The sequence below is a fragment of the Kogia breviceps genome, chromosome 4, assembly GCF_026419965.1.
Source record: "Kogia breviceps isolate mKogBre1 chromosome 4, mKogBre1 haplotype 1, whole genome shotgun sequence".
In the NCBI taxonomy this organism is placed as follows: domain Eukaryota; kingdom Metazoa; phylum Chordata; class Mammalia; order Artiodactyla; family Physeteridae; genus Kogia; species Kogia breviceps.
Window position 1 is genome coordinate 59319323 of NC_081313.1, and position 20949 is coordinate 59340271.

Consider the following 20949-nt stretch of genomic DNA (forward strand, 5'->3'; position numbering starts at 1 on the left):
GTCCAGGAAGATCCCACATGTCATGGAGCGGCTGGGCCCATAAGCCACGGCCGCTGAGCTTGCACCCCACAACGGGAGAGGCCACGGCAGTGAGAGGCCCGCATACCGCAGGAAAAAAAACCTAATCAAGATGGAGTCACTACAGAGTAGTGTTAATATGTCTGCATCCAGAAAAAGGGAAGCTGTGGTTAAATAAGAATATATAAAAAAGCCATTAGCCTCCTAAGCCCTTGACAATACCCACTAATTTCCTTTAAAATTAAAAAGTTCTTCATTTTTGTTTAATTATCACTACTGTAATAGAATTTTCAGGTATTATTTTCATTACAAATTCATGTTTTAGCTACTTTGGGTATTAAATATTTTCTGTGGATTGGCCTCAAGACCATATAGACTCTTTTTTTTTTTTTTGCGGGCCTCTCACTGCTGTGGCCTCTCCCATTGCGGAGCACAGGCTCCGGACGCGCAGGCCCAGCGGCCATGGCTCACGGGCCCAGCCGCTCAGCGGCACGTGGGATCCTCCCGGACCGGGGCACGAACCCATGTCCCCTGCATCGGCAGGCGGATTCTCAACCACTGCGCCACCAGGGAAGCCCAGACTCTTTTCTCCATGGGAAAATATGCTCTGAGTTCAAAATATCCAATATACAAACAAGTTTGGAGCCCTTTTCCCAACACAGGCACCTGAGTTAACTGTACCGACCATTTCTTCCTGTGTAGCGGAAGCTGTAGCTGTTGATGCAGCGCCATGAGGAGCAGAAACAGGAAGGTGAACAGAGGAAGTGGAAGCAGCCCCGGCGGGAGTGCTGGAAGCAGCAGAGGGAAAGGCAGCCGTGCAGGTGGCTCCCAGGGCTGCCGCTGGCGGGGATGGCGGCACTGCAATTGCTGAGGGCATCGGAGGAGCTGAAGGATCCAAATGAGAAGAATGTTCTTTTCCTTGAACACCAGGACCATACTCTTCCCTTTTATTATTTGTGAAGTCTGTCCGTATAAATCACAAATTAATTCCATTAACACTCTTCCAAGTTAAGATTACTTTTATCTTCCCGACAATGAAAATACATAATCTCTAAAAAGTGGTCCAACAGAAATGTAGAAATGTGTCATATACTGGATAGGTTAACACTGTTTGGTTAATGCAGTTTGTCAGTGTTAACTGGTTAATGTCAGCATTAACCACTAAAGACTTCAGACCACTTCCTTCAACATGTGAAAGCTAATGAATGATAAATTATGTACTCAGCTGGGACCTTACAACCACTATAATAATATGGTCACATTGTGCCTAAAGATTTATGTTCTTTGCATTATTTAATACAACTAGCCTGATAAATGGCCTGGTAGTTAGATGTTTAGAATAGTTTTCTGATATCACCATACCCTCTTCATTTACCATCTATTGCTCTTAGCCTAACAAAACCAATGTATTTTTTTTGTGTGTGTGCGGTACGCGGGCCTTTGACTGTTGTGATCTCTCCCGTTGCGGAGCACAGGCTCCGGACGCGCAGGCTCAGTGGCCATGGCTCACGGGCCCAGCCGCTCCACGACACGCGGGATCCTCCTGGACGGGGGCACGAACCCGTGTCCCCTGCATTGGCAGGAGGACTCTCAACCACTGCGCCACCAGGGAAGCCCCCAATGTATTTTTAATTCTTGATTTTTTCAGCAAATAATAATAAATCAATAAGTAACACTAAAATCTTTACTTTTGATACTGTAAAAGAAATGAGTTCTTGCAGGTAGATTATATGTCATGAATTAAGAGCATATTTGCACACTTAACTGATTTTAGTGACACATATATAGAAACCTTCTCTCAAAACTGAACCTTAATCTTAGATCAAAGTAATAAATAACGTCAGCTTCCAGAAGCCAGGATGAAGGGTCCTATTCTAGATTCCCCCGCCAAGTATTAGAATTTGGTTAAAATTTCCATTTAAGACTATCTCTTCAGGGCTTCCCTGGTGGCGCAGTGATTAAGAATCCGCCTGCCAATGCAGGGGACATGGGTTCGATCCCTGGTCCGGGAAAATCCCATATGCCACGGAGCAACTAAGCCCGTGAGCCACAACTACAGAGCCTGTGCTCTACAGCCCGCGAGCCACAACTACAGAGCCCGTGCGTCACAATTACTGAAGCCCACACACCCAGAGCCTGTGCTCTGCGATGAGAAGCCACCGCAATAAGAAGCCTGCGCACCACAACTAGAGAAAGCCCATGTGCATCAAGAAAGACCCAACATAGCCGCCCCCCCCCAAAAAAAAGACTATATCTCTGGTTCCAAACATCAAGGTGAGGATTTCAATATTCAGTCACTGAGATGTTTCAGAATATATGAATAGAGGGCATTATGTAGCCCTATGCTAAAAAGGTTTTCCATGTTGTTCTCATTCCAGAAATTCCAGAAATTTGGACTTCTGTATAAGTTCCATCCAGAAATTTGAACTTCTGTATAAGTTCTTGTCTTAGACTATCTTTATATAAAATAGAGCAATAGTTACTTCATTAACAAAGTTTAATGAGGATTATAATGCATAGGCCCTTTGAAATAATTTGATGAAAGAGATGAATTCAACATAAAATACTGCTTTTGCTTTGAAAACAAAACACACACACATACTCACTGAGTTTTAACATGTTTTTCATAGAAAGTGACTGACTGTCTCTTTTCTTAGGTGGCTGGCAGACTTATCAGATGTGGAACCAGTATAGTAATTATTCCCGCTTTAACTGGGTATGTTTTTCAGTTGGAAAGCATTTTTCTACTGTTCCTAAAACTACTTTAAAAATTGGCAGGTATCCCTTTAAAGGCCATTTGTATTGACATATTTTGTCTACCTCATAGAAACTTTTATCCAAGCTATAAGATTTATTAGGATATTGTACAACATGAGATGCACTGCAGATTATGGCTAGCAGAGAATCAGAAGAGCTTAAAAAAAATCAAATATTTATTTTGCTCTAACAAGTAGAGCAGTACATTAGAAACACTGAATTATTAAAATCTGCATTATAAAAAACAATTGCTTTAAGGGGGCCAGAAGTATTTTTTTTTTTCTTGTGAGAATTTTTTTTTTTTAATGTATTTATTGGGCTTCCCTGGTGGCGCAGTGGTTGAGAATCCGCCTGCCGATGCAGGGGACACAGGTTCGTGCCCCGGTCCGAGAAGATCCCACATGCTGCGGAGCGGCTGGGCCCGTGAGCCATGGCCGCTGAGCCTGCGTGTCCGGAGACTGCGCTCCGCAACGGGAGAGGCCACAACAGTGAGAGGCCCGCATACCACACACACAAAAAAGTATTTATTTATTTTTAAAATTTATTTTTGGCTGCCTTGGGTCTTCGTTGCTGTGCACGGGCTTTCTCTAGTTGTGGTGAGCAGGGGCTACTCTTCTTTGCGGTGCATGGGGTTCTCATTGCGGTGGTTTCTCTTGTTGCAGAGCATGGGCTCTAGGTGCACGGGCTTCAATAGTTGTGGCATGCGGGCTCAGTAGTTGTGGCTTGCAGGCTCTAGAGCGCAGGCTCAGTAGTTGTGGCACAGGGGCTTAGTTGCCCTGCAGCATGTGGGATCTTCCCGGACCAGGGCTCGAACCTGTGTCCCCTGCATTGGCAGATGGATTCTTAACCACTGTGCCACCAGGGAAGTCCCTCTTGTGAGAATTTTTAAAAATTTATTTTAATAGCTGTTATTAAAATGCCACAAGACAAATATCACAGAGCAAATCCAGCATTACATTACACTGAACTTTTGCCTTTGGTAGCTCCATGAACACTAGTGTGTACTGCTAACATGTGTCTTACTAGTCCTGTTTATCTTTATTCCCCATTGTTACGGTAAACCAAGCACAAGGGGACTTCCCTGGCAGTCCAGTGGTTAAGACTCCGTGCTTCCAATGCAGGGGGTGTAGGTTCGATCCCTGGTCAGGGAACTAAGATCCCACATGCCACATGGCATGGCCAGAATTAAATAAAACAAAACAAAGCAAAGCACAAGTCCACTGAAAACAGCTGGGATCCCAGAACCCGGCATTAGCTGCATATGACAGTAGACTTAAAAGCAACAGGAGCAAAATAAATCATGTTGTATAATTATCAGAATACATTTTCTCCAAGTCCTGTTATGGATATTTGCCTGTAAGAGACATAGCTGTATTTGAATTTAAAATTTAAGATGGTAAATTTATTAAGGTGGTGAAACACTCTGTCCTAAGTAAATTCGTCTTAAGTAGGTTACGAGAAATAGATTTCTTGCAATTGAATGTAGCAAGTTCTAATGACTATAATTTCTCACTGTACTTGTGAAACCCAGTATCTGTTACAAGTAGATAATTAAATTCTTCAATTTAATATATACAACTTGCTAACAATTACAACCAAAAGCAGACCATCCAATCATTGGGGACAGTAAGTTTGTTTTTAGCATTAATACTCAATTAAAAGACGATTTACTAGAGAAATCAAGTACTCATTTGGGTATTAGCAAGATAAACCATTCAGCTTCAAGATTCTATGATTCTAAGTTTCTAATTTGCATGTGGGCCACACACCATGACTGCTTCAGAAAGAAAACGATTTGCCTTAACTCACTACCATCCATAGCACGCACAATTGAAATAAAAACTGTTGATGCTTTAAAATGAGGGCATAACAAGCACAGACAAGTTATTCACAGGACTGAAATCATATTAATGATGGTACAAAATGAAATTGTCTAAAACTGAGTTTCAAACAGGATTTAATATGAGGAAATACTGCAAAAATGTTCAATGTGTACATGAAACTTTGGAGGCTAACCTAAGACTGAAATAATTATATCATGAGTATCCTCTTACATGTTAAAGTATTTTTTGTCTTTTAAAGTGCTTTCAATTATATTTCACTGCATTCTCACAAGAACCCTCTATGAAGCAGGTAAGGAAGATTTATATTACCTTCTTCGTTCAAAGAAAACTAAAACCCAGTGAGGAAAATAGGCCTCCTTGTAAACTGGCGGCAAAGCTGTTCTAAGCCATGTGAATGACAAAAGCCACTCAGATCCTAGCCAATACATGGACCTTTCTTGTCATAGAATTATTTTACTCAACTTCTATAGATAGGCCTATATGTATATTTGTTGAAAATGAGTTTTAGTTGAGGACTATTACACTGGAAGACAAGCAATTTTTAAAAAATGGGAACCCATGAATAGACAAATATTTAATAATGAAAACAGTCTAAGGAATTTGGCTACTTAGAAAAAAACAGAAATGAAATTTTATACTTAAAGGCATTACCATTATAGTTAAAAGAGCCTTAAAATAATGTTATACATTCAAAGCATTATTATAACATTGAGCCTAAATACGTGAGTTAACAGTTTACTTGATCAGATATAAGATACTGTAAGTAACCATGACAGAGAATTTTCATGGCAGACTTAAAACTGAATATAACACCATGATATTAAAAATAGCAGTACCTGGATAAGACATAGGTACTGCAGAAAATTAGTACTGCAGACCACACCAATCACTGAAATCTCCTCAAATCCATTTGAAAGTAGGCAGAGAATCTTAAACAAAATACTAACCTGTATCACCTCTGTTTTGAAATATAGTCATGGCTTCAAGATTTAATGCACATACACCCCTCATGAAAGCTTTCTTCATGGAATCTTCAAAGTGCTCTTTTTCATGCTGCATCCTTTGGATCTCAGCTTTTGCATTTTCCAAAGCTCCAGATAACTAAAATCAGGAAAATTTTTAAAAAGAAGAGAAAAAAATTGAGACACAAGGAAGAATATCTATTTTTTTTTTTTTTAAAGAGGGCTTTCCTGGTGGCACAGTGGTTGAGAATCTGCCTGCCAATGCAGGGGGACACGGGTTCGTGCCCTGGTCCGGGAAGATCCCACAGGCCGTGGAGCGGCTGGGCCCGTGAGCCATGGCCACTGAGTCTGTGCGTCCGGAGCCTGTGCTCTGCAACTGGAGAGGCCACAACAGTGAGAGGCCCATGTACCACACACACACAAACACACAAAGAGACTTATACTGTGAAGTTATTTTTGTGTGAAATACTAAAATCACTTTACCACATACCTCTTCTGCTGTGTCTCAATTTATTTTAAAAGATGCATCTAACCTCTATTGTCTCCATCAACAAACCATTTTCATTCCTAACCATAAAGTCAAGGTTTAAAGAAAGGGAATTTTGGGCTTCCCTGGTGGCGCAGTGGTTGAGAGTCCGCCTGCCAATGCAGGGGACACGGGTTCGTGTGCCGGTCTGGGAAGATCCCACATGCCGCGGAGCGGCTGGGCCCGTGGGCCATGGCCGCTGAGCCTGCGCGTCCGGAGCCTGTGCTCCGAAACGGGAGAGGCCACAACAGTGAGAGGCCCGTGTACCGCAAAAAAAAAAAACAAACAAAAAAAAAAACAAAGGGAATTTTACACCAGTCCCAATCCTGATTGATGTGTTCTAATTATACAAAATGATGTTATTTCTCACCATAATTTTTTTTTTTTTTTTTTTGCGGTACGCGGGCCTCTCACTGTTGCGGCCTCTCCCATTGCACAGCACAGGCTCCGGATGCACAGGCTCAGCGGCCATGGCTCATGGGCCCAGCCACTCCGCGGCATGTGGGATCTTCCCGGACTGGGGCACGAACCCGTGTCCCCTGCATCGGCAGGCGGACTCTCAACCACTGCACCACCAGGGAAGCCCTCACCATAAAATTTTTAAGTAGGAAACTAAACAAAATATATTAAGAGCCCCAAACAGCCCTCACCCCTTCAGAAAAAAATAACTAAATGCCTGCAACAGTAACAGTTTTTAAAAAATTTTTTAACTATATGTTATCTATAGAATTTAAAGTGCAAAGTGCCATTAGGTACAACACTTTCCCACAGACCAAATCTAAAGGGACTGCATGGGACTTCTGTGGTGGCACAGTGGTTAAGAATCCGCCTGCTGATGCAAGGGACATAGGTTCAAGCCCTGGTCCGGGAAGATCCCACATCCTGCAGAGCAACTAAGCCCGTGCGCCACAACTACTGAAGCCCTTGTGCCTAGAGCCTGTGCTCTGCAACAAGAGAAGCCACCGCAATGAGAAGCCTGTGCACCGCAACAAAGAGTAGCCCCCGCTCTCTACAACTAGAGAAAGTCCAGCCCAACAGTGAAGACCCAATGCAGCCAAAGATAACAAATAAATAAAAATTTTAAAAAATAAAGGGACTGCATTTTTTTTGCATGTCATTTTCAACTGCAGAAAATTATTTGCATAATAAAACTTTAACATTGAGAATTTAGTTATAATGATGAAAAAACTTTTTTTCCTCTTAACATTTGATTTCAAGAGGCCTACTGCATTCTTTAGTATGGTTTTATTTTCATTTTGGATCTCAAACGTTTTCCCATGGAAACAATGTTAATATTATTGTTATAAGTCTAAATAACTTCAATTTATATACAACCACTTTATACCAACATTATAAATACATAGTATATTTAAAATAACATCAGGATAAACACTTTTGTTTTTGGTCTTTATTTCTGGCTAAATAAAGGCCAAAAGAAGCCTAAGAAAGTATGCTTTCTGGGCTTCCCTGGTGGCACAGTGGTTGAGAGTCCGCCTGCCAACACAGGGGACACGGGTTCGTGCCCCAGTCCAGGAGGATCCCACATGCTGCGGAGTGGCTTGGCCTGTGAGCCATGGCCGCTGAGCCTGTGCATCTGGAGCCTGTGCTCCGCAACGGGAGAGGGCACAACAGTGAGAAGCCCGTGTACTGCAAAAAAAAAAAAAAAAAAGTATGCTTTCTTAGAGATGTAAGGATCTGTGGCTGATTTACGTTTCCAAGAGAAATGTACATGCAAGAGATTTAACACAGGTTTGGAGGTCAAAGTTATAACTATTTAAAAGAACAAATAAGTCTGTAAGTCTGACTAGTACTGTTTGTTCCCAGTAGTCTCATTTGAACCCACACTGTACTGAATGAAATTGGACAAATGGGTTACTCTGCCTAACTGTAAACTAACAGTGAGTATTGCTACCCATCTTTTTTATTTTTATTAAAAAAAGTGAAAAAGAAGTTTACCATAGCAACTTTGGCTTCATAGTCATTGGAAATCTGGACACAGACTTCCTCAGCTCTTGCTTGGCAAGCTCGTTCCACCACGTCTTTCCACTGCTTCTGTACTATGGCCCGCCAGCCTCTCCAGACTTTCTTCAGTAAAGTTCTCTGGAAGTACTGGTCAGCTTGTTTACTTTCATAAACCTAAACGAAAGTAATATACAACCTCAAAAACACAGTGGACTGGTAAAATATACTGGCAGTAGTAACAAAAAACATAAGCCTGCGGGAAGCAGGGTACATGCATTATCATTTAATACTGTGTAATCGTGTTCTTCTCATGTGCTGATGGGAGGACAGGCTTAAAGAGGTTAAGCAACCTGCCTAAGTCACACAGGCAGAAAGGGAAAAGCCAACCTTGCCTCATTCCAGAGCCTAAGCTCTTATCCATTACATCATTGCTTTATTCAACTAATCAAGGTAGGGGGAAAACAAAAAAAACAAATGAAAGAAAATGAATCAACTTGCCCCTTGCCATCTTGGTTATGAATTCGCATGACCTTTTAGCTGAAAACAGGACTAGGAGCTGGAAGGCAGAAAGGGTGGTGACTGTGGCTCCAGATGGCCCTGCTTTCTCTACAGCTTGGTGGCCACAACCATAAGCAGATTAATTTAATTTACATACTTTACCATCATATTTAGTACCAAAATGATCTAGTAGGAACATATACTATTCTTCTTTTATCAATGAATTTAAATTCTTTTGAAGGAGCATTTCCAATTTTTGATTTTCTTAAAATTTTTTTTATTCACAAACTGATGGCAACTTCAACAATTTCAACAAACAGTTGAACATATTCTCATTATTTCACCCAGTAAATAACTTTCAAAATATGACTCAGTTGTAAATAGCTCTTTTAAATATGGCTAATGTAGATTTCATCTATTGGGATTTAATCTATTAGATTTAATCTAATCTATTGGGATTTAAATAAAAGCACTAATAAGTATTCTTAAAGGAGAAATCCTATTCCATGACAGTAACAGCCTTTTCCTTAAATATTAATCTCTTGGAACTAATGCACAAAGATGACTCCATGACTCACATGGGCATCAAATATAAAAAAATTATATATATATATAATCTCCATCCCCTACACTCTTTGAGTCTCTGTATTCTGCCTTCTTGTGGGATACACATATACTTTCATACTTTTCTACTTGATACAATAATTTACTATTTTCAGTTTATATTTATACTGATATACTGATTCAGCTCAATTAAAATAAAAGATATTCAAGTTTAAATTATATATAAACTAAGGATAATTTTTAAAAAGCTTTATGGACATGGATTTCTTTAATTCTTATTAGGCAAGTTATGCAACAAACGTTTATGCAATTTTATAATGTATAAATATAGATTGCCTCTTTATGAAGATGATATATTCAGGCATTTTAGAAGTAGAAATAATATAGGAAGCATATGATATGCTAAAGGTGATAAATTCATGTGATTACATCTGAAGTCAAATTTGTTAAAGGGGATTCCACCACCAGGACATCTGTAATTTAGGTACAGTCCTTATTAACCTACTATGAAGTAGAAAATGATATATCAATAAGTCTATAAAATATAAGAAGTATTTTTTCCCAAGCCATACCAAAATCAAGTTCCTTTAAAACAAGAGTAACATTAAATTGTTAATTCATTTTGACTTATTAAAAAAATCTTTCTTTGACTTGAACAAGAGTTCTAATACACGATTCTAAATGCTTCTGAGTTCAGAAGTCTAATAAGTGTCAGTTAGCTTTTCTTTTTCACACTTACGTCCTGTCTGGATTTGACATGGCTGATTCGCCAGCGGAAGAATGTTCTCATCAACTCTATCCTTTCCTTCTGCTTGCCTATGGCATGAGACAAGCTAGAAATCACCTATAAACAGCAATTAGTAAAATGGTTTTTTTATATATCAAAAAATGCTAGAGAGAATACTTATGGATCACTACTGTATTCATCCAGTTAACCTCATTAAAAAACTTTCCCATATGAATATACTACTTATCAATGAATGAAGGGGAACAAAAGAGGAAAGAAATCTTCATTATGTGTATCCTGGTAATAATAAAATATTTACATACAGTATATGAAAATTAATATTATCACTGGAATTTTTTTTTTTTTTTTTTGCGGTGTGCGGGCCTCTCACTGTTGTGGCCTCTCCCATTGCGGAGCACAGGCTGCGGACGCGCAGGCTCAGCGGCCATGGCTCACGGGTCCAGCCGCTCTGCGGCATGTGGGATCCTCCCGGACCAGGGCACGAACCCGTGTCTCCTGCATCGGCAGGCGGATTCTCAACCACTGCGCCACCAGGGAAGCCCTATCACTGGAATTTAATTCAAGAAAAAAAGAAAAAAAAAACCATACATTTGAAAGTTTTACTACATATACCAATGTTTTTATTAATTAGACTTGAGGGCAGAGACCAGGTTTAAAATATCTTTCTAGTCCCTAAATACCTTCAATACCTTGGATTAGAAGTTTCTCAATATTTGTTTAATGGTTTTCTGGATTCAACAAACTCATAAAAGAAATAATTGTTACACTTTGATGTATTTTTTCAGTGATATTATTCCTGTTCTTTAAAAAAAAAATCTATGAAGGTTTTTAAATCCTGAGATAATATTCCCTCTTATAAAGAACTGAGTAACTGAAATATACATCTAAAAATGGTCCCATTAAAAAGAGATTTGGTAAATTAGGCATATTTACTGAGAGACATTCTGGTTCTCTAAATAATTTTCAAAAGTGGAAAAGGACAGGAATTCTAAGATACTAGTAATAGTCCATTAAGCTGTGTAGTGGCACATGGCTGTTCACTTTATTTTCAAAAACTGGACATGCATATATACTCTTTTTGCGTGTGACACTTTTGAAATAAAAAAATTAAATTTAATAAAATATTTTAAAACCTTAGGAGAGAATTTTGAGGGTAATAGAGAAAATGACTGACATTAGCATCTATCGTTTCAAAAAAGCAAACTATGTAAAATGATCAATTTTACATTGCACCCTATAACACCCCCCAAAAAGTATATTTTAAAAAACCGATAATCTTATCTAGTTCATTAAAACAGTGAGTGCTGCATCTGCAGACAAGTAGCTGAGGTGTCTGCTGGGTGTCCCTCTTCTCTGAAGGTCACCATCCTCCTGGGAGAGCTACAGATTTGCTGCCCATCTGCTTTGTTCAAGGTGCTGTCGGGAAGCACAAAATTAGCACAGATTTGAACCCTACTCTCAAGTTCTTAAGAGGCTGACAGAAAGTGAAACATTGCTCTTGTGCTTATCAACAAAATGAAGATTTCATTAATGAATAAAGACATATCACAGATAGAATGTGGGATACTTACGCCCCTCTGAAAGGATGGTTGAAAATGTGGGTAATGCTGACATTCTGTTAAGGGCAGTTAGGAAGAAAAGATTGGGAAGAAAAAACTAGTGTTCCCACACTTAATATGCACTCTTAAAGCACACCAAACGTGATGGCAAAGATAAAATGACGTGATCCTGGCACATTTAATGTGAAGAATAAATCTTATTTCTATGCATCTATTTTTCTACCAGTTTCTGAAATGATCTTCCCTTTGTATCTTGTAATGATCTAAACAATCAGTTTCTGGCATTTATTACCTAGCAAGACATTTACTGAATCTCAGTTAAAAAGCAGTATGAAAAAGAAGACCTCATCTTTTCTCCCAATGGAGACTTCATAGGTTTTTTGCAGCTCCTTCAAGCTTTTGATCTGGCTGCACAGTTGTTTTATATCTGCTGCATGCTTTTCTCTCTCTTTTTTCATTTCCTTTCGGTGCCAGTCAATAAAATTAAGTCTCCATTTACTTAGTTCAGATATGATGTTTGTCTGAAAAATAAATATACTGACAATTAAGTAGTCTGTTCCTTAATACCACTTCATAAAATGAAGCTAAATTAAGAAAAATTTTTTAAAAATCAGAACAATCAACATAAGAGCTATTAAAAAAAATCCACTAATGAAAACATCTGCAAGTTCAACAGTCACAGCTCTTAGTTCACATTCACTAATGATTTTTTTCCCTATTTTAAGTTACTTTGTATGAAACAGTGTCATTAAAATTTTTTTTAGGTCTCATTCATTAATAAACAGTTCCTTTGTTTACTCAAGGACTTAAATATCCATATTAAGCTGGATCAGACAAAAAGGAAATGCAGGACTATGACCTAGGCTGAGCCGCAGGACTGGGATATTATTTAGATAAAGATGAACAGTGGAAACCATTGGAGTTGATGCTTTCTTCCTCCAAATCATTCATCACAACAGCCACCTTACAACAAATTGCTAAGACTGAACCCTTTTCACCCTACTGACTGGCATAAATAAAAAGACCAAATAATCATATTATCAATAAACTGGATAACAGTATCAAAAAATTGGGTAACAGTATGGTTAACTGAACATAGGACAATTTTTAAATGGTTGGTGGTACATTACTCCAATGGACTTAACGCCACGATCAGAAGTATGAAACCTGTTCCCTGGAGAAAAATGATAGAAATTATACTAAAAGATTACTTCTAGAATTTAAGGTTCCAAATAATGGAGAAAATATAGATGCCACAAAACTCTCATGACCATTTCTCCATATATGTGAATACTCAGTTTTCTCAAACTATGTTTCAGAAAAACTGTCATTTTCTCCATTATATTTTAAATAGCAGAAAAACTGCCATTTCTGGATTATTTTGTTTAGAGGCCACTAACATCACCAAAATAAAAATAAATTTTTATTGATTTATCAGTTACACACTGTGGTTGCTATAAGAGTGGCTATAAAATGAATACATGTTGCTAAAATTGGGTCTTATGCTTCCTATAAAAGGAGACATTTCGGGCTTCCCTGGTGGCGCAGTGGTTGAGAATCCGCCTGCCGATGCAGGGGATATGGGTTCGTGCCCCGGTCCGGGAAGATCCCACATGCCGCGGAGCGGCTGGGCCCGTGAGCCATGGCCGCTGAGCCTGCGCGTCCGGAGCCTGTGCCCCGCAACGGGAGAGGCCACAACAGTGAGAGGCCCGCGTACCACAAAAAAAAAAAAAAAAAAAAAAAAGGAGACATTTCCATTAGTCACAGGTACGATGTGGGAAAGGCTCAATAGGTGTCTCTCTCAGTCACACAGGCTGAGCCTTTCAAAACATCTCGGGAAGTTCCGTAGCACATGGAGAGCTGTTCCAGCAACTATTTAAAACCTTGCTATTCAAAGTATGGCTTCTGAACCATCACCTGGGAGCTTGTTAGAAATGCACCATCTTAGGGACTTCCCTGGTGGTGCAGTGGTTAAGAATCCGCCTGCCAGTGCAGGGGACACAGGTTCAAGCCCTGGTCCAGGAAGATCCCACATGCCACGGAGCAACTAGGTCCATGCTCCACAACTACTGAGCCTGTGCTCTAGAGCCTGGAAGCCACAATGACTGAGCCCACGTGCCACAATGACTGAAGCCCGGGAGCCTAGAGCCTGTGCTCTACAACAAGAGAAGCCACCACAATGAGAAGTGCGCACACAGCAATGAAGAGTAGCCTTGGCTCACCGCAACTAGAGACAGCCTATGTGCAGCAACGAAGACCCAATGCAGCCAAAAATAAATAAATATAACTAAATAAAAAAATTTTTTGAAAAGTGGTACAGGTCTAACTATGTGCATTTCAAAAAAAAAAGAAATGCACCATCTTGGACCATGGCCTAGACAGACTGAACAAGAAGTTGCAGTTTAACAGACTCCCCAGGTGATTCATATGGAGGTTAACGATTGAGAGGCATAGATTTAAGACACTGGACTGATCTAAGGCAACTAAAGTTTTTTCTTTTTAAACTTTTTAATTCAAAGAAAAGAATAAACAGTGGAATCAAGAGCAAAACCGCTATACTACATATTAAACAATTGTAAGTGAACACTGTAATACCTTAAGACCTGAACTCCAATGATCAAGCACATTTTCAATCTTTTGAAGGTTTTCATCAGAAATAAGAAAATCGGTCCCAACTAATTCATGGGCATCTACAGGACTAGAATTAGACCTTGGTGAGGAAGAGTCAACTAAAAGATTTGAACTGAAAAAGTCCATAACCAGGTGAGGTGACCTCCTTGGGGACGACACTGGTGATGACCCTAGAAGAAAAGAAAAGTTGGAGTGGTTAGCTAAACTGAAAATAACCCAAATTGGTAAGGAGTTATACTGGAAGCCTACAAGATGTCAGTTACCTATGGAGGCTGAGGAAAATGCAGAGAATGGACTTTCAGTGTACCGAACCTGGCTATTTTAAATTTCAGTATGGTCACTGATTTAGGACTGACCAGCACAAGAAATCTCCTACACTTCCCTCCCCCAGCCACAAATGACCTCTATCCGAAATAAGAATGTTTCATATACCTAGGTATAGCCTGAGCTGAAACTATTATCTTTCACATCATCATATCAACATTTACTAAGTGCTTTTTATGTTCCTGTAATAAAAACGTCATAAGGATTAGCTCATAATACACACTACTCTAAGAAAAAGGTATTATTATCTCCATTTTACTGATGAGGAAACTGAGGTTTAGAAAGGGTTAAGTAATTGACCAAGGTCAGAATGGCTATATATGTCATTATTACTTTATGTAAAACAATGGGGTGGGTTTTAACACTACTAAAATTCAACACTATAAGAGATTAGTTTAGTTTATCAGACACTCAGTTGTAAGGTACCCTGTGAGCCTTCAACATATAGGTGAGAAATATATGTATCTCTATATATGTATGTACATATGTACATCACTCCCACCTCCTTCCCATGTACATGGGGGGTTGGTGTGAGAGCCAGAGCCAGAAAGAGAATTGGTATCTATCTTTAAAAAGCACAAAAATAGAAAAGTTACTATTTTATCATACATGAATATTGGAATTACAGACTATTCATCATAATTTCTCATGTATCTCACACTTTTACTATAAGGGTCCTAATAACCAAGACTGAAGGGCTTTCCTCTTTTCCTTACTGAATGTATCAAACAAAGAATAATCTACTATAGAACTTCTTATTTAAAAGTAAATCTTTCCAGAATACTTTGCAAAAGGGAAAATCATTCCCTAATACATATATTTTGTGTAAAAAAATGTATCAAAAAATGGTTCAGGCTAGTCATACAATGAAACACTACCTACATGTTCTGAAGATAGTTAAGGAACCCAAAGAAAAAGGCAGAATGACAAAGTACATGAATATTCTCTTTTTTTTTTTTTTTTTTTTTTTTTGTGGTACGCGGGCCTCTCACTGTTGTGGCCTCTCCCGTTGCGGAGCACAGGCTCCGGACGCGCAGGCCCAGCGGCCATGGCTCACGGGCCCAGCCGCTCCGCGGCACGTGGGATCCTCCCGGACCGGGGCATGAACCCGTATCCCCTGCATCGGCAGGCGGACTCTCAACCACTGCGCCACCAGGGAAGCCCGAATATTCTCTTTTACTACAACTAGATCTGCACTCTGGGAAAAAGCATGGCTCTGCTTTTTTTTGTTGTTTTAAAATATATACTCACCTTTTAAAAAATAGCATCAACTTAAGAATGTGGGAGGCTCCAAGTCTTCCATTTATAAGTGAGAAAACTAAAGGATAGAGGCATTTCTTGTATGGTGGCTTAAATGGTCCTTACATTAAATAACACTGAGTCACAGTCTATTTTTATTATTCTATGTCAAAGAAAAAGTTTCAGTCTGGTGTTAGTATGCTTTTACAACCTCTTTAACACTTGCTAATCTCACCCTTCAACAAAGAAAAAACAGACTTCAGGCTGAACATATCATCACTACTAGTATTCAATCAAAATTTAACAACTTTGTTTTAGTTGCATTTATTTTAACCATTGCTTTCTAAATGTAACAAGTATACATTATTTTTATGCGATAATCAATAATGACAGATATAAATTTTCCTTTTAAAATGAATTTAAGCTAAAAATGAATATATCTAAAGAAAAACACTAAATGATAGGAGAGGTGGTATAAAGATGGGACAAAAGTCATTAAGTTTGTACATGGATGCCTGAAAGTTGGGAAATAATGTTCTGGTTTATGAAAAAAATTAAATTGGCCAAAATGATATCCCATTAAATCTTTAGAAATATCTGCCCTTTGGGACTTCTCAGTGGTCCAGTGGGTAAGACTCCACACTCCCAACACAGGGGGCCCAGATTCGATCCCTGATTGGGGAACTAGATCCCTCATGCATGCCACAACTAAAAGATCCCACATGCTGCAACAAAGACCCCATGTGCTGCAACTAAGACCCGGCACAGCCAAAATAAATACATAAAATATTTTTTTAAAAATCTGCCCTCTAATCTAGCAGTTTTAAGAAAAATATGCCACACATTATAATGCATTAACCTGTCTTAATTGTAGTATCTGGCATCTTACAAAATAATTTAATTTTTTTTTTAAGATTTTTTTGATGTGGACCATTTTTAAAGTCTTTATTGAATTTGTTATAATATCGCTTCTGTTCTATGTTTTGTTTTTTTGGCTGCGAGGCATGTGGGATCTTAGCTCCCCAACCCGGGATTGAACCTGCACCCCCTGCACTGGAAGGTGAAGTCTTAACCACTGGACTGCCAGGGAAGTCCCCCAAATTATTTTATTTTTTTAATTTATTTTTATAAATTTATTCATTTAATTTATTTATTTTTGGCTGCGATGGGTCTTCATTGCTGCACATGGGCTTTCTCTACTTGTGGCGAGTGGGGGCTACTCTTCGTTGTGGTGCGCGGGCTTCTCACTGCAGTTGCTTCTTTGTTGCGGAGCACGGGCTCTACGCACACGGACTTCAGTAGTTGCAGCATGCGGGCTCAGTAGTTGTGGCTCGCAGGCTCTAGAGCGTGGGCTCAGTAGTTGTGGCGCACGGGCTTTGTTTGCTCTGAGGCATGTGGGATCTTCGTGGACCAGGGCTCGAACCCATGTCCCCTGAATTGGCAGGCAGATTCTCAACCACTGCACCACCAGGGAAGCCCCCCAAATTATTTTAAATAGTTTTACTTAATAAATTAGCAATAATAGCATTTAAAAATCCTGCCAATAAGTAATATGCAATTATCCCCCTTACTACATGGATAATATTCACCAAGCACAAAATGTTGTATATTAATAAAAATAAGCTAAGGAAATGTCATACCGTCTGTCTTTGAATTACTTGAAATATTTAAATCACATCTTTTTCCAACTTCCATCCTCGTTTCCCTTACTGCAGGGCTATTTCCTGCTGAAAAGAAAGAGATTTTTCTTTTAATTAAACCTAACCAGTCTTATGTAGAATGCCTAATCACACACACCTAATTTAAGAAGGTAGCTGTACACAAGTCAGATTTTAGAACAAGGAAAATACAGTATGCTGGGGATACAGGAACATTAAGACAAAGAATAGGAAGAAAGAAAAAAGTTTGACTTGGAAAGTCTTATTGTATCATTAATAAGCTCAATTCACCCAAAAAGTATGGATGAAAAACAATTCAGTCTACTAATGGCATTCAATTCACACTAAAAGAGTAAGTGGATGAATGACATTAGAACTTAGAAAAGCTGTCTTATCCTACAACAGTGGATATTTCCGGGGCCCGCTGCTTTTCACTAGCATTCAAACTAAAGTGACACAGGTTGCCCCCAAATAGGGACTTCTTTACTTCCACCTCAGAAACCTTTAGTCAGTACATGGCGAAAAGGAAACTGGGAACAAAAACCTCAGAAGGATGGCTGTGTCAGAGGCTTACAGAGACTTTACCAACTTCAACACACCCTATTTATACCAAGCAATGGCAATACCGAGAGTAAAGAGAATGGGATAAATTTACATAGTCCATTCTAACCAAGTCGTGTGTGAATCAGGATATCTAAACTCACTGTATGTTGTATGCTTAGATCTCAAATCCTTTTTGAAAAGGGCAGAGCATAAACAAATGAATACTATCTTACATGCTAGAAAAGACCAGGGTTCTTAGGTCCCAAGTGATTGCTTTAAGAGAGTATTCAGCACTTTGGGTTTGCTCAGTAGGAAGCGCATATAATCAAAACATGGTCGAGATCATTGATGGAGAATGAATAAATCCAAGGGTCATACCTCTTGAAGATCAACAGAATTTGGGCAGAAAGTGTTCAGTGTTAGTACATTTCAGTGTTAGAAGAAACATGTATGTTTTGAGGTTTTGGTCCTATTTGTTGATCCAGTGCAGTAGGCTGAGAAGCAATGACAACTCCATGTCTACAGAGGGAGAGGAACAACAGACACTAGGGCTGTGACTTACCAGGAACCCAAGAGCCTCCTGGCTCTGACTATAGGCTGTGTCATGTGTTTCAACAAGGGATCCTTGGAGTTACGCTTATTGTTGATAACTGCCCATTATCAGGGCTGTTTTAGGAGGGCTATCTGCACCCCCTGAAAGAACACTTGTTTTGAGTGAGCTGTTTGGAATCTTGTATTGAATAAGGAACAGATAAGTAAAAGGAGCTTTATCCTCCTTTCTCTACCTTTCACTCACTCATCTATCAACACACATCCTGGTTTGTGTCAGTTCTCAATTCTGGCAGTGACACAGTTCAAAGATGGGTTCGCCTTTGTGGTAACAATCCAAACAGTCCTCCGGGCCTGTATAAATACTGCTGACAAAGTCCTAGCACATGGGTCATGAATTTAAGGGGTTCTGAGGGCTACCTATAGACCATCTCTAATTTGGCGGCTTGGGCATTTCATTTCCAGTGTCTCCTGGCATAAAACCATTCTAACAAGTACAGAGATGCAACATACTCCACTAACAGACATGTAATTGCTACAGTGTTGCTCTAATTTTATGACTTTTCATAAAATAGCTAAATGAAGTTCAAATAAAAATCCAATGTTATATAAGAGCCAAGAAAAACGTATTAAAATGTAAAATTTCCCCCCAATTATAGTGATATACACTGTTGATTGAGAATCACTGGAGAAGTATTTTCACAATCAAAAGTCAATAGCATTGGGCTTCCCTGGTGGCGCAGTGGTTGAGAGTCCGCCTGCCGATGCAGTGGACGTGGGTTCGTGCCCCGGTCCGGGAAGATCCCACATGCTGCGGAGCGGCTGGGCCCGTGAGCCATGGCCGCTGAGCCTGCGCGTCCGGAGACTGTGCTCCGCAACGGGAGAGGCCACAACAGTGAGAGGCCCGCGTATCGGGGGGAAAAAAAAAAAAAAAAAAAGTCAATAGCATAAAAAAACTCAGTAAAATCTTAAATGAAGAGACATCTTGAAAAATATACATAACCTGGATTTTGAAGAATATCATCAATTATAGTAGGAATTTTAATATCTGGCACCACTTCTCCCTTAGAATGAGACGGCTGTGAAGCGCTTGATTCAATATTTGGAGTCACTATAGCATAACGAAGCAGTTCTTCATACTCTTCCTATGAGAAGCCAACAATAAACAATGTATTATATCCCTGTCACGAGGGACACTCAGGCAAAAGAATGGTAAAGGCACAAAGATGTTCTCTACTTCAGTTCCCGAAACCGTATGCCCAAACGATAGTAAGGTACGTGTACTTTTATGTTTTTCATTCATCATTTACTCACTCTCTTGTAGTAAGTAAAATTTCTTAAAAACAAGCAAAAAATCCAACAAATATACCTACCCAAATTTCTTCTAGTGCTAATGCCTTAGTACCCATATTCCTTCAGTATGTCAATTTAAAACGGTGACACAGATTACCTAGAGCGGTTTCCTGAAGCTGATCAACATCTACAACACAGAAGAGCCCTCTTTCAATTGGCAGCTGCTCGCAGGTGGGAAAAGACATGGCAATTTCTCTGCTTTTCTGAAATTTAGTTCTAAGATCCTGCTCCCAAAGACTCCACAACAGGAAGGTCTAGGGATGAAAAGTAGTTTTGGCTCTGATCAATCCTTGCTCCCACCCAATTCTACAACAACCCTGAGTCTCTTTTCATATGTAAGCATGGAAAGAGTATGAGAGATACTGGAAGAGAAAGAATACTGAAGATAAAGCACGCCATAAAGTGTAGACTTTACAGGAATATTCCTCAAGTTAAAAAAAAAGTGGAATTTCCTAATATAGATAGTTAGATATTTGTTTAGCCAAACCAAAAAATTCTATCAGTGAAGTAAAAAATATACTGGAACTTAGTCTCCATTCAAAAGGGGCTGGTCACTGAGGCAACAAATATTCCTATTCAGGAGTAATATCTAAGGATATTATGCCATGGACCCAGAGAACATCTTTGCAGTAAAAACGGGGGGAAGGTTTTCAAGAATATGAAATGTCATTATTCTAAAGAATTATTTAATATTAATTTTCCTCCATAAAAAGTTTAGTTCAGATATAGAAAATTCCACTATCATCATTTCATTGGTCATAACTGCCTTATTATTTGATTCACCTTCAGGATGAAGAAAAATGATGCTAAAAATTACCTTCTTGAAGTGTCACAGTAAATATCTGCTGAATTGAGTTAACAGAGATTCTGTGTAAAGCAAAGAAAGAACCTTACCTTTAATAAGACCGTTACGATATGGTATAGGTATTTGAAAATTAGCAACCCTTACTTTTTCCCTATGTTTTCTATGAGTAAGAATATTTAACTGTCTAAACACATTCAAGTTTCTGGCCATGAATATATCATAGTGTCTTGTGTTTCCCAAAAGAATAGATGTAATTGCAGTCAGAGTTCTGAAGTCAGAACTACCTTGTAGACTATGTAAGTAGTCAATATCAATACGTTTCAAACTAGTTGCCAAGGTACTTCAGGGAATCCACAATATTTTCTTCATATTTCATTTTCAAGCTATTTAACTCTTTAAAAAACTAATA

At 39.1% G+C, this 20949-nt stretch overlaps 1 protein-coding gene across 8 annotated transcripts in view; it reads right to left on the reverse strand.

Moving 5' to 3' along the window:
• POC5 (POC5 centriolar protein) overlaps window positions 1-20949 on the reverse strand; it is a 37840-nt gene that overhangs the window by 7477 nt on the left and 9414 nt on the right. For 2 of the 8 annotated variants that reach the window (XM_067031166.1, XM_067031168.1), the window contains 8 exons: window positions 19386-19527; window positions 17273-17359; window positions 14034-14239; window positions 11783-11959; window positions 9871-9975; window positions 8064-8243; window positions 5567-5720; window positions 704-981 (listed from right to left, as the gene is read on the reverse strand). In XM_067031166.1, the coding sequence (XP_066887267.1) occupies window positions 704-981; window positions 5567-5720; window positions 8064-8243; window positions 9871-9975; window positions 11783-11959; window positions 14034-14239; window positions 17273-17359; window positions 19386-19527 (1329 nt within the window). Of the gene's footprint in view, window positions 1-703; window positions 982-5566; window positions 5721-8063; window positions 8244-9870; window positions 9976-11782; window positions 11960-14033; window positions 14240-17272; window positions 17360-18211; window positions 19528-20949 lie in introns of those variants that run through there. The other 6 variants (XM_067031167.1, XM_067031172.1, XM_067031173.1 and 3 more) reach the window with 6 other exon arrangements.